Source organism: Stenella coeruleoalba, assembly GCF_951394435.1.
Source record: "Stenella coeruleoalba genome assembly, chromosome: 1".
NCBI classification, from domain to species: domain Eukaryota; kingdom Metazoa; phylum Chordata; class Mammalia; order Artiodactyla; family Delphinidae; genus Stenella; species Stenella coeruleoalba.
In genome coordinates, this window is record NC_137169.1 from 108,080,780 (window position 1) to 108,094,686 (window position 13,907).

A 13,907-nucleotide genomic window follows, 5' to 3' on the forward strand; every position below is an offset into this window, starting at 1 on the left:
TCCAGTGGGTGGGCTTCTGTGGTATAATTGTTCTCCAGTTAGTGAGTCACCCACCCAGTGGTTATGGGATTTGATTTTATTGTGATTGCGTCCCTCCTACCGTTTCATTGTGGCTTCTCCTTTGTCTTTGGATGTGGGGATCTTTTTTGGTGAGTTCCAGTGTCTTCCTGTGGATGACTGTTCAGCGTTAGTTGTGATTCTGGTGTTCTCGCAAGAGGGAGTCTCATATGTTTGGTTTTTTTTTTTAATTTAATTTTATTTATTTTTTTATACAGCAGGTTTTTTAAAATTTTAATTTTATTTATTTTTTTTGTACAGCAGGTCCCTATTAGTCATTAATTTTATACACATCAGTGTATACATGTCAATCCCAATCTCCCAATTTATCACACCCCCACCCCCACGCCCCACGGCTTTCCCCCCTTGGAGTCCATACATTTGTTCTCTACATCTGTGTCTCAATTTCTGCCCTGCAAACCGGTTATCTGTACCATTTTTCTAGGTTCCACATATATGTGTTAATATATGATATTTGTTTTTCTCTTTCTGATTTACTTCACTCTGCATGACAGTCTCTACAAATGACCCAATTTCATTCCTTTTTATGGCTGAGTAATATTCTATTGTATATATGTACCACATCTTCTTTATCCATTCGTCTGTTGATGGGCATTTATGTTGCTTCCATGACCTGGCTATTGTAAATAGTGCTGCAATGAACATTGGGGTGCATGTGTCTTTTTGAATTATGGTTTTCTCTGGGCATATGCCCAGTAGTGGGATTGCTGGGTCACATGGTAGTTCTGTTTTTAGTTTTTTAAGGGACCTCCATACTGTTCTCCACAGTGGCTGTATCAATTTACATTCCCACCAACAGTGCAAGAGGGTTCCCTTTTCTCCACACCCTCTCCAGCATTTGTTGTTTGTAGATTTTCTGATGATGCCCATTCTAACTGGTGTGAGGTGATACCTCATTTAGTTCTGATTTGCATTTCTCTAATAATTACTGATGTTGAGCAGTTTTTCATGTGCTTACTGGACATCTGTATGTCTTCTTTGGAGAAATGTCTATTTAACTCTTCTGCCCATTTTTGGACTGGGTTGTCTGTTTTTTTAATATTGAGCTGCACGAACTGTTTATATATTTTGGAGATTAATCCTTTGTTTATTCGTTTGCAAATATTTTCTCCCATTCTGAGGGTTGTCTTTTCCTCTTGTTTGTAGTTTCCTTTGCTTTGCAAAAGCTTTTACGTTTCATTAGGTCCCATTTGTTTATTTTTGTTTTTATTTCCATTATTCTAGGAGGTGGATCAAAAAAGATCTTGCTGTGATTTATGTCAAAGAGTGTTCTTCCTATGTTTTCCTCTAAGAGTTTTATAGTGTCTGGTCTTACATTTACATCTTAATCCATTTTGAGTTTATTTTTGTGTATGGTGTTAGGGAGTGTCCTAATTTCATTCTTTTACATGTAGCTGTCCAGTTTCCCCAGCACCACTTATTGAAGAGACTGTCTTTTCTCCATTGTATATCCTTGCCTCCTTTGTCATAGATTAGTTGACCATAGGTGCATGGGTTTATCTCTGGGTTTTCTATCCTGTTCCATTGATCTATATTTCTGTTTTTGTGCCAGTACCATATTGCCTTGGTTACTGTAGCTTTGTAGTATAGTCTGAAGTCAGGGAGTCTGATTCCTCCAGCTCCTTTTTTTTCCCTCGAGACTGCTTTGGCTATTCGGGGTCTGAATAGCCCCAAAGAGTCATATATATTTTTAATGGCATTGTCCAGTGGACTCCTAGTTCTGGAATGTTTAAGTCCTCTTGTTTCTTTACCTTTTTTTTTATCCAGTTAAAAGTTTTGTCAACTTCTATGGTGTCTCCCAGACTTGCTCTTTGTTTTTGATTTGTTTGTAATTTTTTTCCTTTATTCACAGTTACAAATTTTGTCCAGAGTTTTAGCGCCACACATATACTTGCTGTAGTACCTTCAAGCTGGTATTCTTTTTATTTTCTTCAAATCATCCTATATACAGTTTCCAGAGTAAGACTTTTTTTAATTTCTTTTTTGATTTAACATTTTTATTTTATTTTATTTTTTGTGTAAACTATTTTATTTTTAAAAAAAAGGCTTTTTATTTCTGTAAGTTTGAAATTACTTACGGCTAAAAATTTCTCCTTATATTACACATACAATAAAGATTTTTGTTAAATATTTCATTATTCTACTTACTAGTTCAGAGGTTCTTCACCTGGGATCCACGGATTCCTAAAGGATCCATGGATAGAATTCAGAAAATCTGTGGATTTTTATGGGGAAAACAATAACATCTTTATTTTCATCAACCTCTAACTGAAAGCATTTCCTTCAATTCTGAACATAGTTCATAAAACACAGTAATATTAGCAATACTTGTAATTCTATCACCCAAAGAAAACTCAGATATTTTTGTATCACATTACAGTTTTTTCAGGTATCTTCAAATATCATTTATACTTGTCACTCTTTTAAATTTAAGATAGTTATTAACTCTTGTTATTTAATGCATTTTTAAAGAAGCATGTTTATGGTGAACTTCCTAGGATCCTTCTCAGTGATGTAAGTTGCTGAGCCAAGTGTTATTTTAGCCATGGTTGTGCCTCCGGTTTATGTAAAACATACACACGTCACTTAACCCTGTTTGTATGAAATGTCTATATCTTGAGTATATCAAGAAAAATCAAGGTGAAAGCATTCTTGAAAAAAAAAAGAAACATGTTTATTACTATAGCACAAAGTTATATTTAAAATTTTTAATAACTGTATTTCAATATAATCAGCATCCTTTGTAATTCTATGTATTTTATTTTATGGATTTAAAAACATTATTCTGAGAAGGTGTCCATAGGCTTAATGAGACTGACAAAGGTTAAGAACCTATGTTTTTGTTCCATTTACAGTGCTTGAAAAATTGTGGGCAAAATAAAAATTAAAGAATAATCAACTAAACACTTTTTATTTTAATTTTATTTATTTATTTTGTCTGCATTGGGTCTTCGCTGCAGTGCACGGGCTTTCTCTAGTTGTGGCTAGTGGGGGCTACTCTTCGTTGTGGTGTGTGGGCTTCTCATTGCAGTGGCTTCTCTTGTTGCGGGGCATGGGTTGTAGGTGCACGAGCTTCAGTAGTTGCGGCACATGGCCTCAGTAGTTGTGGCACACAGGCTTGGTTGCTCTGGGCATGTGGGATCTTCCCAGACCAGGGATCGAACCTGTGTGCTCTGCGTTGGCAGGCAGATTCTAAACCACTGTGCCACCAGGGAAGTCCAACTAAATACTTTTTAACTACAATATTTCTCTACACTTTTGATAATATTCATATATTATTACCATGTTTTTATAGTGAGCAATTCTTGTTCTTTAAAATGTACTTTGTGGAAAGGGAACCAAAGATAGTAAAATTAGTTTAAGTTCAGTTTAATATATATTAATGACATCATCCCATACATTTTTCATGTCATAGACATGAACTTATAAAATTTAAAATTCCTGCTACCTCTTCAGAACCTGTCTACTAATCTAGAGCAGCAATCTAATTACTCATAAAAATGTGAGTAATGGAATATTTTTAAAGAAATGCAGTTTGGTTATTTTTTCAGGATGACTAATAATTTGTCCCCAAAAGATACTGGCCCATTGCTAATGACTAGGTAAAAATAATTTGAATTAGTATAATTACTGTTGATCATTAAAATAATTATTACAAAACGCTTGAAAATAGATTGTCTCTTTAGCATGTGTCTACTTTGACATTATTTATTTAAAAACATTTACTGAATCCTTTTATGTGAAAAGATACAATCTCAGGACATGAAGAACCTAATAGTTTCTTCCATTAAACTTGCCATAGTGCGCAGTGGTTAAGAATCCACCTGCCAATGCAGGGGACATGGGTTCAAGCCCTGGGATGGGAAGATCCCACGTGCCATGGAGCAACTAAGCCCGTGTGCCACAACTACTGAGCCTATGTGCCTACAGCCCATGCTCCGCAACAAAGAGAAGCCACCGCAATGGGAAGCCCACGCACCGCAATGAAGAGTAGCCCCCGCTTGCCAAAACTAGAGAAAGCCCGCGTGCAGCAATGAAGACCCAATGCAGTCAAAAATAAATAAATAAATGTATTTTTTTAAAAAAGTTGCCATAGCATGTGATGTATCGCATTGATTGATTTGTATATATTGAAGAATCCTTGCATCCCTGGGATAAATCTCACTTGATCATGGTATATGATCCTTTTAATGTGTTCTTGGATTCTGTTTGCTAGTATTTTGTTCAGGATTTTTGCATCTGTGTTCATCAGTTATACTGGTCTATAATTTTCTTTTTTTGTGACGTCTTTTTCTGGTTTTGGTATCAGGGTGATGGTGGCTTTGTAGAATGACTTTGGGAGTGTTTCTCCCTCTGCAATTTTTTGGAAGAGTTTGAGAAGGATCAGTGTTAGCTCTTCTCTAAATGTTTGGTAGAATTCGCCTGTGAAGCCATCTGGTCCTGGAATTTTGTTTGTTGGAAGATTTTTAATCACAGTTTCAATTTCGTTACTTGTGATAGGTCTGTTTATATATATATATATATATTTTTTAAGATATATGTATATTTTTAATGCTTTTCTATTTTTAAAAAATTTCTTTTATTTATTTATTTGGCTGCATTGGCTCTTTGTTGTTGCGCGCAGGCCCTCCCCAGTTGTGGCGAGCGGGGGCCATTCCTCCCTGCGGTGGGTGGGCCCCCCATTGCAGTGGCCTCCCCCTTTGCGGAGCACAGGCTCCAGGCACATGGGCCTCAGTAGTTGTGTCACGCAGACTCAGTAGTTGTGGTGCACAGGCCTAGCCGCTCCGCGGCATGTGGGATCTTCCCGGACCAGGGCTCAAACCTGTGTCCCCTGCATTAGCAGGCGGACTCTTAACTACTGCACCACCAGGGAAGCCCTGTTTATATTTTCTAATTTTTCCTGGTTCAGTCTTGGAAAACTGTACCTTTCCGAGAATTTGTCCATTTCTTCATGGTTGTCCATTTTATTGGCATATAGTTGTTTGTAGTAGTCTCTTATAATCCTTCGTATTTCTGCAGTGTCAGCTGTGATTTCTTTTCTTTTTTTTTTTGCGGGGAGAGGGGTACATGGGCCTCTCACTGTTGTGGCCTCTCCCGTTGCGGAGCACAGGCTCCGGACACGCAGGCTCAGCGGCCATGGCTCACGGGCCTAGCTGCTCCGCGGCATGTGGGATCTTCCCGGACTGGGACACGAACCCATGTCCCCTGCATTGGCAGGTGGACTCTCACTGCGCCACCAGGGAAGCCCCTATCCTTGCTGCTTTTAATATTTTTTTTTGAATTTAATTTTTATTAGTTTGATTAATGTGTGTCTTGGTGTGTTTTTCCTAGGGTTTATCCTGTATGGGATTCTCTGTGCTTCCTGGACTTGGGTAACTATTTCCTTTCCCAGGTTAGGGAAGTTTTTGCCTATAATCTCTTGAAATATTTTTCAGACCCTTTCTTTTTCTCTTCTTCTTCTGGGACCTCTATAATTCAAATGTTGGTGCGTTTAGTATTGTCCCAGAGGTCTCTGAGATTGTCTTCAATTCTTTTCATTATTTTTTTCTTTATTTTGCTCCTCAGCAGTTATTTCCTCCATTTTGTCTTTCAGCTCACTTATTCATTCTTCTGCCTCAGTTATTCTATTATTGATTCCTTCTAGTGTATTTTTTGTTTCAGTTATTGTGTTGTTCATCTCAGTTTGTTTGTTCTTTAGTTCTTCTAGATGTTTGTTAAACATTTCTTGTATTTTCTCAATCTGTGCCTCCATTTTATTTCCGAGATTCTGGGTCATCTTTACTATCATTACTCTGAATTCTTTTTCAGGTAGATTGCCTATTTCCTCTTCATTTATTTGGTCTTGTAGGTTTTTACCTTGCTCCTTCATCTGTAACATATATTTTTTTTTGCTCACTCATTTTTCTTTCTTTCTTTTTTTTTTCTTTTATGAGTGGGATTGTGTTCCTTTCTTCCTGGTTGTTTGGCCTGAGGCTTCCAACATTGGAGTTTGTAAGCTGTTGGGTAGAGCTGGGTCTTGGTGCTGAGGTGAGGACCTCCATGAGACCTCACTCTGATGAATAGTCCCTGGGATCTGAAGTTCTCTGTTAGTCCAGTGTTTCGGACACAGAGCTCCCACCACAGGAGCTTCGGCCCCACCCCCAGCTCATGAACCAAGATCCTGCAAGCCATGTGGGGCAGCAAAAAAAAAAAAAAGAGAACAGTACCAAAGTAAAAAATAAAATTAGACTAGGAAACTAACAGATATGTTAGAAACAATATAAAAATAAAAATATAGATGAATCAAAAACCAGAAGGTAAAACAGTACCACAATAGTAAAAAAGAGGAGGAGGGGAAAAAAAAAAAAGGTGGGGGGAAGGCTTGGCTGTGGAGGGCAGGGCCTAAGCAAGGGTGAGGTTTGGGTGGTGGGTGGGGCCTATGCTTGGGATCCACAAGGCTGGAAAAGGCGCTGGGGGCTGTGGGGGATAGGGCATAGGCTCAACAGGAACAGAAGGGGCCCAGGTATACCCCCCACCCCTGGTCTCAGAGGGTGGAGGAACCTCACCTGGGAGCCCAGCAGCCTTCCTGGGCTCGAGTGGGCGGGGCAAACACCATCTACTCCTCTCCTGCTCCTCCCAAAGGGCCCCTTCTGCCTGCCTCTCCTGATCTCCTCAGCCTCCCTCTTATGCCCCCAGGACCCATGCGGCCTGGAGGAGGCTGTGGAGGGAAGACCGATATCACTCATGAATATAGATGCAAAAATCCTCAACAAAATACTAACAAACAGAATCCAACAACACATTAAAAGGATCATACACCATGATCAAGTGGGATTTATCCCAGGGATGCAAGGATTCTTCAATATATGCAAATCAATCAATATGATACACCACACTAACAAATTAAGGAATAGAAACCATATGATCATCTCAATAGAGGCAGAAAAAGCTTGTGACAAAATTCAACACGCATTTATGATAAAAACTCTCCAGAAAATGGGCATAGAGGGAACCTACCTCAACATAATAAAGGCCATATATGACAAACCCACAGCAAGCATCATACTCAATGGTGAAAAACTGAAAGCATTTCCACTAAGATCAGGAACAAGACAAAGATGTCCACTCTCGCCACTCTTATTCAGCAGAGTTGTGGAAGTCCTAGCCACGGCAATCAGAGAAGAAAAAGAAATAAAAGGAATACAAATTGGAAAAGAAATAAAACTGTCACTGGTTGCAGATGACATGCTACTATACGTAGAAAATCCTAAAGATGCCACCAGAAAACTACTAGAGCTAATCAATGAATTTGGTAAGGTTTCATGATACGAAATTAATGCACAGAAATCTCTTGTATTCCTATACACTAATGATGAAAAATCTGAAAGAGAAATTAAGGAAACAATCCCATTTACCATCGCAACAAAAAGAATAAAATACCTAGGAATAAACCCACCTAAGGAAGTGAAAGACTTGTTCTCAGAAAACTATAAAACACTGATGAAAGAAATCAAAGATGACCTAAACGGATGGAGAAATATACCATGTTCTTGGATTGGAAGAGTCAGTATTGTGAAAATGACTATACTACCCAATGCAATCCCTATCAAACCATGGCATGCTTCACAGAATTCTTTAGTATTCTTCATAGAATTAGAACAAAAAATTTTACAATTTGTATGGAAACACAAAAGACCCCGAATAGCCAAAGCAATCTTGAGAAAGAAAAACAGAATTGGAGGAATCAGGCTCCCCAACTTCAAACTAGACCACAAAGCTACAGTAATCAAGACAGTATGGTACTGGTACAGAAACAGAAATATAGATCAATGGTACAGGATAGAATGTCCAGAGATAAACCCATGCACATATGGTCACCTAATTTACGACAAAGGAGGCACGAACATACAATGGAGAAAAGATAGCCTCTTCAATAAGTGGTGCTGGGAAAACGGGACAGCTACATGTAAAAGAATGAAATTAGAACACTTCCTAACACCATACACAAAAATAAACTCAAAATGGATTAAAGGCCTAAATGTAAGACTGGACACTATAAAACTTAGAGGAAAACATAGAAAAAACACTCTTTGACATATATCACAGCAAGATCTTTTTTGACCCACCTCCTAGAGTAATGGAAATAAAAACAAAAAATAAACGAATGGGACCTCATGAAACTTAAAAGCTTTTGCACAGCAAAGGAAACCATAAACAAGAGGAAAAGACAACCCTCAGAATGGGAGAAAATATTTGCAAATGAAACAACAGACAAAGGATTAATCTCCAAAATATACAAACAGCTCATGGAGCTCAATATCAAAAAAACAAACAATCCAATTAAAAAATGGGTGGAAGTCCTAAATAGACATTTCACCAAGGAAGACATACAGATGGCCAAGAGGCACATGAAAAGATGCTCAGCATCACTAATTATTAGAGAAATGCAATTCAAACCTGCAATGAGGTATCACCTCACGCCGGTCAGATGGCCATTATAAAAAAATCTAGAAACAATAAATGCTGGAAAGGGTGTGGTGAAAAGGGGATCCTCCTGCACTGTTTGTGAGAATGTAAATTGATACAACTGCTATGGAAAACAGTATGGAGCTTCCTTTAAAAACTAAAAATAGAACTACCATATGACCCAGCAATCCCACTACTGGGCATATACCCAGAGAAAACCATAATTCAAAAAGAGACATGCACCCCGATGTTCATTGCAGCACTATTTACAATAGCCAGGACATGGAACTAACCTAAATGTCCATCAACAGATGAATGGATAAAGAAGATGTGGTGCATATATACAATGGAATATTACTCAGCCATAAAAAGAAATGAAATTGAGTTATTTGTAGTGAGGTGGATGGACCTAGAGTCTGTCATACAGAGTGAAGTAAGTCAGAAAGAGAAAAACAAATACCATATGCTAATGCATATATATGGAATATAAAAAAAAAAGGTACTGATGAACCTAGTTGCAGGGCAGGAATAAAGATGTAGACATTGATAATGGACTTGAGGACACGGGGTGGGAGGGGGAAGCTGGGGCGAAGTGAGAGTAGCATTGACATATATGCACTACCAAATGTAAAATAGGTAGCTAGTGGGAAGAAGCAGCATAGCACAGGGAGATCAGCTCAGTGCTTTGCAATGTCCTAGAGGAGTGGGATAGAGAGGGTGGGAGGGAGGTTCAAGAGAGTGGGAATATGGGGACATATGTATGCATATGGCTGATTCATTTTGGTGTACAACAGAAACTAACACAGTATTGTGAAGCAATTATACTCCGTTAAAGATCTATTAAAAGAAAAAAAGTTGTCATAGCATATCACCAGCATACTACAATTTATATTCTCATGATAGATTATAATAGTTACCTACGAATAAGAAAAGAATGGTATGTGGTTGATCTTGGGTGGCCTCGGCCTGCAGCAGCTTGATGCAGGGTTTTGGTTCCAGGCCTGTGATTGAGGTCGGGTCGCGGTGGTGAGAGCACTGAATCCTAGGCACTAGATCAGTGGTCAGTGAAAGGCCCGGGCCCTGCGCCGTTGCAGAAAAGGAATTCCCACAAAGATGGAAAGTAGTGAAACAAGTATTTATTTGCAGAAAAAAGTGCAGTACGTGTGGATAGACACACGAGCGGGCTCAGAAAGAGTCGTGCCCTGGTGGCAGTTTAAATCACTTACATGGGGCATTTTTTCCAGGTTTCCTTAGGCCAATCATTTTGATTTGCCTGATTCAAAGTCTGAATTTGGTATAGCTCAGGATTTTCCCATGTGTGCATGCACATCTCTTAGCCAAGATGGATTCTACCGAAGAGGCCTATGGGTAGATTTGGCCACTTGGCATCACTCTCCTTTTGACCTCCAAGGAGCCTTTCTGCGCATGTGTAGTGGGGGGGGGGGGGTTCTCCTGACTTCAGGAATGAGAAATATGTGGTCTCTTATCTTCTATCTGGGCAGGGCCCAGACTCCTCTCTCAATTGTCCTGTTATTCCCATGCCCTGGGGGCCCATCTGTCTCCTGCCTCATGGTAATGATACAAAGTTGAAAAGGCAGTTATTTATTAAGCATCTATATGCCATCGAGGTTCAGCAGGATATCAGGGACTTAAAAGGACAAATAAAATAAGACAATGAAAAACATGACAGATTATCTCAGGTTGACCAATTTTCATACAGTTATATCTATAGTACATTATTAATTTACTTAGCAAACTTTTCCCCAAGATCTGCAAAGTTAAAAAAGTAGATGAATCAAACTATATTTTCTGTTAGTACAGTAAATATACATTGATCATGACACACATTTCTACTGGTTACAGCAGGTAAAATTAAATTGTGAGAAAGTGTTTCTTCTTTCTTGAATTGTTATAAAACAAAGAGGTCCTCTAGATTTCCGGGTAAGAGGGATAACTAGCAATCCCACAGTGATTTCCACTATTTCTTGCCATCCGTATATATCCTTGGTCACCAAAGTTGAGGCCCCAGCTTTAGAAAAAGAAGTAACACAAAATTACAAATGAATATAATCAAATCACATTATCAACTTTTTATCTCTTAGATTGCTTTTCTCCTAAAGAGATTATATATGAAAAGCTGTAAAACAAAGTTAGAACAAAATAATATAATAATTTCCCCAGGGCTTTTAGGCAATTTTCAAAGGATGGTTTGGTAGGTTTTAATGCTATATTAATGAATAGATTTAATACCTAAGGAAAACAATATAAGCTCCATCCTAAACCTTTAAATCCTCCTACTTCTGCAGGGAAAGAGTTTTATTATCCTTTCCAAGACCCCATCTTTAAGTGTTTTTGCATAATAGGATCATAGGTGATGATTCTCTGTCAAACTTCAATTTCTTTAGAGAGTGTCAATTAAGAAAGATTTTTGAGAGACCACTATGGAAAAGGCGCAGGGCAGGGGATTCTCAAAAAGAGAGCTCTCAAACACCTTTTTTTTTTTTTTTTTTTTTTTTTTTTGCGGTACGCGGGCCTCTCCCTGTTGTGGCCTCTCCCACAGGCTCCGGACGCGCAAGCTCAGCGGGGCCGGGCCCAGCCGCTCTGCAGCATGTGGGATCTTCCCGGACGAGGGCACGAACCCATGTCCCCTGCATCTGCAGGCGGATTCTCAACCACTGCGCCACCAGGGAAGCCCTCAAACACCTTTTTGACCTGGAAGTGGAGCTGAGATAAGGTAAGACTTGCTCATAGTTAAAGCTGTAAAAATGGAATATGCTACCTTGGGAAAAGATGAGCTCCGTGGCACTGGAAGTGTTCAATTAGAGATGTACATAATTTGTCAGAGATGTTGCAGGGGGAATTCATGGGTCAGATAAGGGTTAGAGGAGATCAGTGGTTCCTCACTTTTTCATTTCATGGACTTTGAGAATTTCAAAAAATTTTGCAGATTGACATCAAGTTACCAGTTTTTAAGTTAGCAAGTACAGACATTAAAAAAACCAAAACCCTTTATTATCACCATCAAATTGTAAAAGAAAGGACATGTTAACACCAAAAACAAAACTTAAGAGGACATAACCTCTAATTTAAGTATAGTCCTTTGAGACAAATAAATTTAGATTTATGAAAGATTTACCAAAATATTCTTTTTTCTCCCTTTTTCACATACTAGTGAAAAAATTGACAAAATTCTTGTAAGAGAAATGACTTGTGAAGTTTTTTATGATTCTGAGATTTTATAATTGTAGGTGTACAAATAATTATAATATGAGGCAGAATTCATATTCTGTATGAATTGTGCTATAACTAGTATACAAATAAAAGCATGAAATACTGTGTTGGTATTTGGAGAGCAACAGGAAATTTAGTTGAAGGGAAAACAACATCTTTAGGGGAGTAGTGTGAAAAGAAGATAGAAAGTTGGTTTGGGGCCGTATTGTGCGGAGCTTAGAACAGCAGACTGAGGAACTTGTTTAAGTCCATAGGCAGAGGGAAGCCATTGCAAACTTTTGCTCAGGACTCAAAGGAAGGTTGTGTTTTTGCATGCAGTGGAGAAACTAAGAAATGCTGGACTATTGGAAGAAGACAAGTGGCATAATTTAAAATAACTGTGCTTCAATAGGCCTTAAATGTTCTATGTATCAGCCATTCACTGGACTCTTCTGGTCTTATTTGTCTCTCTCTTGTACCATTTAACACAGTTGTCTACTCTCACCTCACTTCTCTCTTGGCTTTAAGATACTACTGTGTCCTGATTTTCTCTTCTCTCTATGGTCACTCTTTCTTAAACTCTCTTATGGGCTCCCTTCTTTTTCTTTTTTTGGCCGCGCCAAGCGTCTTATGGGATTGACCAGCAATTGAACCAGGGCCCTCAGCAGTGAAAGTGCCAAGTCCTAACCACTGGACCTCCAGGGAATTCCCTGGGCTCCTTTTTTTGATTCCTTTCATTTATTGCCACTCCCCTGCTCAAAATCCTTTAATGCCTCACCAACACCTTGAGAATCAAATCCAAACTCTGCTGTCACCTCTCATCAATGGATGTGCAGTGCTTTTTTAGTATCCAGTTTGATAAGCAAAAGCAATAATAAATTCTGGCTAAGCTATTATTATTAATATCAATAGCCACCACTTATTGAGCACTTACTCTGTGCTAAGCAGCTTAACATATATTATCTCATTTAATCATCATCCTGTGAGGTAGGTATTATCTTCTTTTTACTAAAGAGAAAAACTGGCAGAGGTAAAGTGGCTTGCCCAAAGTCACACAGATGGTTAATTGTGAATCAAGGGTTCAAATCTAGGGTTGTTTTATTCCAAAGCCTACTCTAACTTTTATACTCTCTTCCTGTGAGAGAGGTAGTATGGGGAATGAAATTCAAACTAGAACATCCAGGATCTTATATAATTAGTATATTGCTATATCTTACTATATAGTTATTTCACTGCCTAAAAACAAGGTAAAAAATTTTAGATAAGCTGAGTTTAGACTTAAGTTCTGGTAATGAAAGTTGAATTGAGGCTCTTAGGAGTAGTAATATGAACTCAGTCAGTGAGAGCTAGGAGTCCTAGATCCCACTCTGTATCTGGACAAGATCAACTGTCCCAAACTTTGTAGATCCCAGACTTCTTTTTTGGCGGAGTACTGCTAACCCTCCTTTTAAAAATACAGCTGATTAAAAATCTCAAGCTAAAAAAATATTTGAGGACAAATTCTTGTCTTCAGAACTGTTCAAGGTCAGTTCCAAATGCTCATTCCAGTCCTTACCAAGTTGTTTATTTTTATCAACTCTATAGCCCTTTCACTCAAACTGTTCAATTCTGGGCAAGTTTCTTAACTCTCTCAGTATCAGGAGTTTCCTATTCTGTGTTATGGGGATAAAATGCTATCTCATAGATTACCTTAAAAATTAAATGAGAAAATGTATTTAAAGTGCTTGCACAGTGTCTGTAGTAAATGCTCAACAAGTAGAGGTAGCTATTTTTGTTCTTATCCGAGTATAAGTCCATCTGATTTGACTCAAGTAGAGTCCATCCCCTTTAAAAGTATGTAGTGTTTTTCTAGGGTGACCAACAGTTCCACTTTCCCTAGGATTGTCCTGGTTTTAAAAATAAAGTCCTATGGCCTGGGAAACCCCTTAGTCAGTGACAAAGCAAGACGGTTTGTCCCCCTACCTTCTCCCTGCATATTATAGACTACTAACTTATTAGATATTCCTTCTAAAATATATGCCAATTTCCTTTGTAATAAATTGCAGCCTTGAACTTCTTAGGCTGTGCCAGACACTATTCTAGGCGTTAGGATTATGGAAGTAAACAAGGTAGACAAAGTCTTTTTGAAGCCTATGCATTCTATATGGGAAACATATAATAAACAAAGAAATACA

General features: G+C 38.4%; 1 protein-coding gene across 1 annotated transcript in view; it reads right to left on the reverse strand.

Moving 5' to 3' along the window:
- Positions 1-9,639: 9,639 nt before the first annotated feature.
- CTSS (cathepsin S) overlaps positions 9,640-13,907 on the reverse strand; it is a 28,669-nt gene continuing 24,401 nt past the window's right edge. Inside the window, exon 8 of the mRNA XM_079934725.1 lies at positions 9,640-10,552. Coding sequence (XP_079790851.1) covers positions 10,453-10,552 — 100 coding nt within the window. The 3' untranslated portion in view covers positions 9,640-10,452. The remainder of the gene's footprint in view (positions 10,553-13,907) is intronic.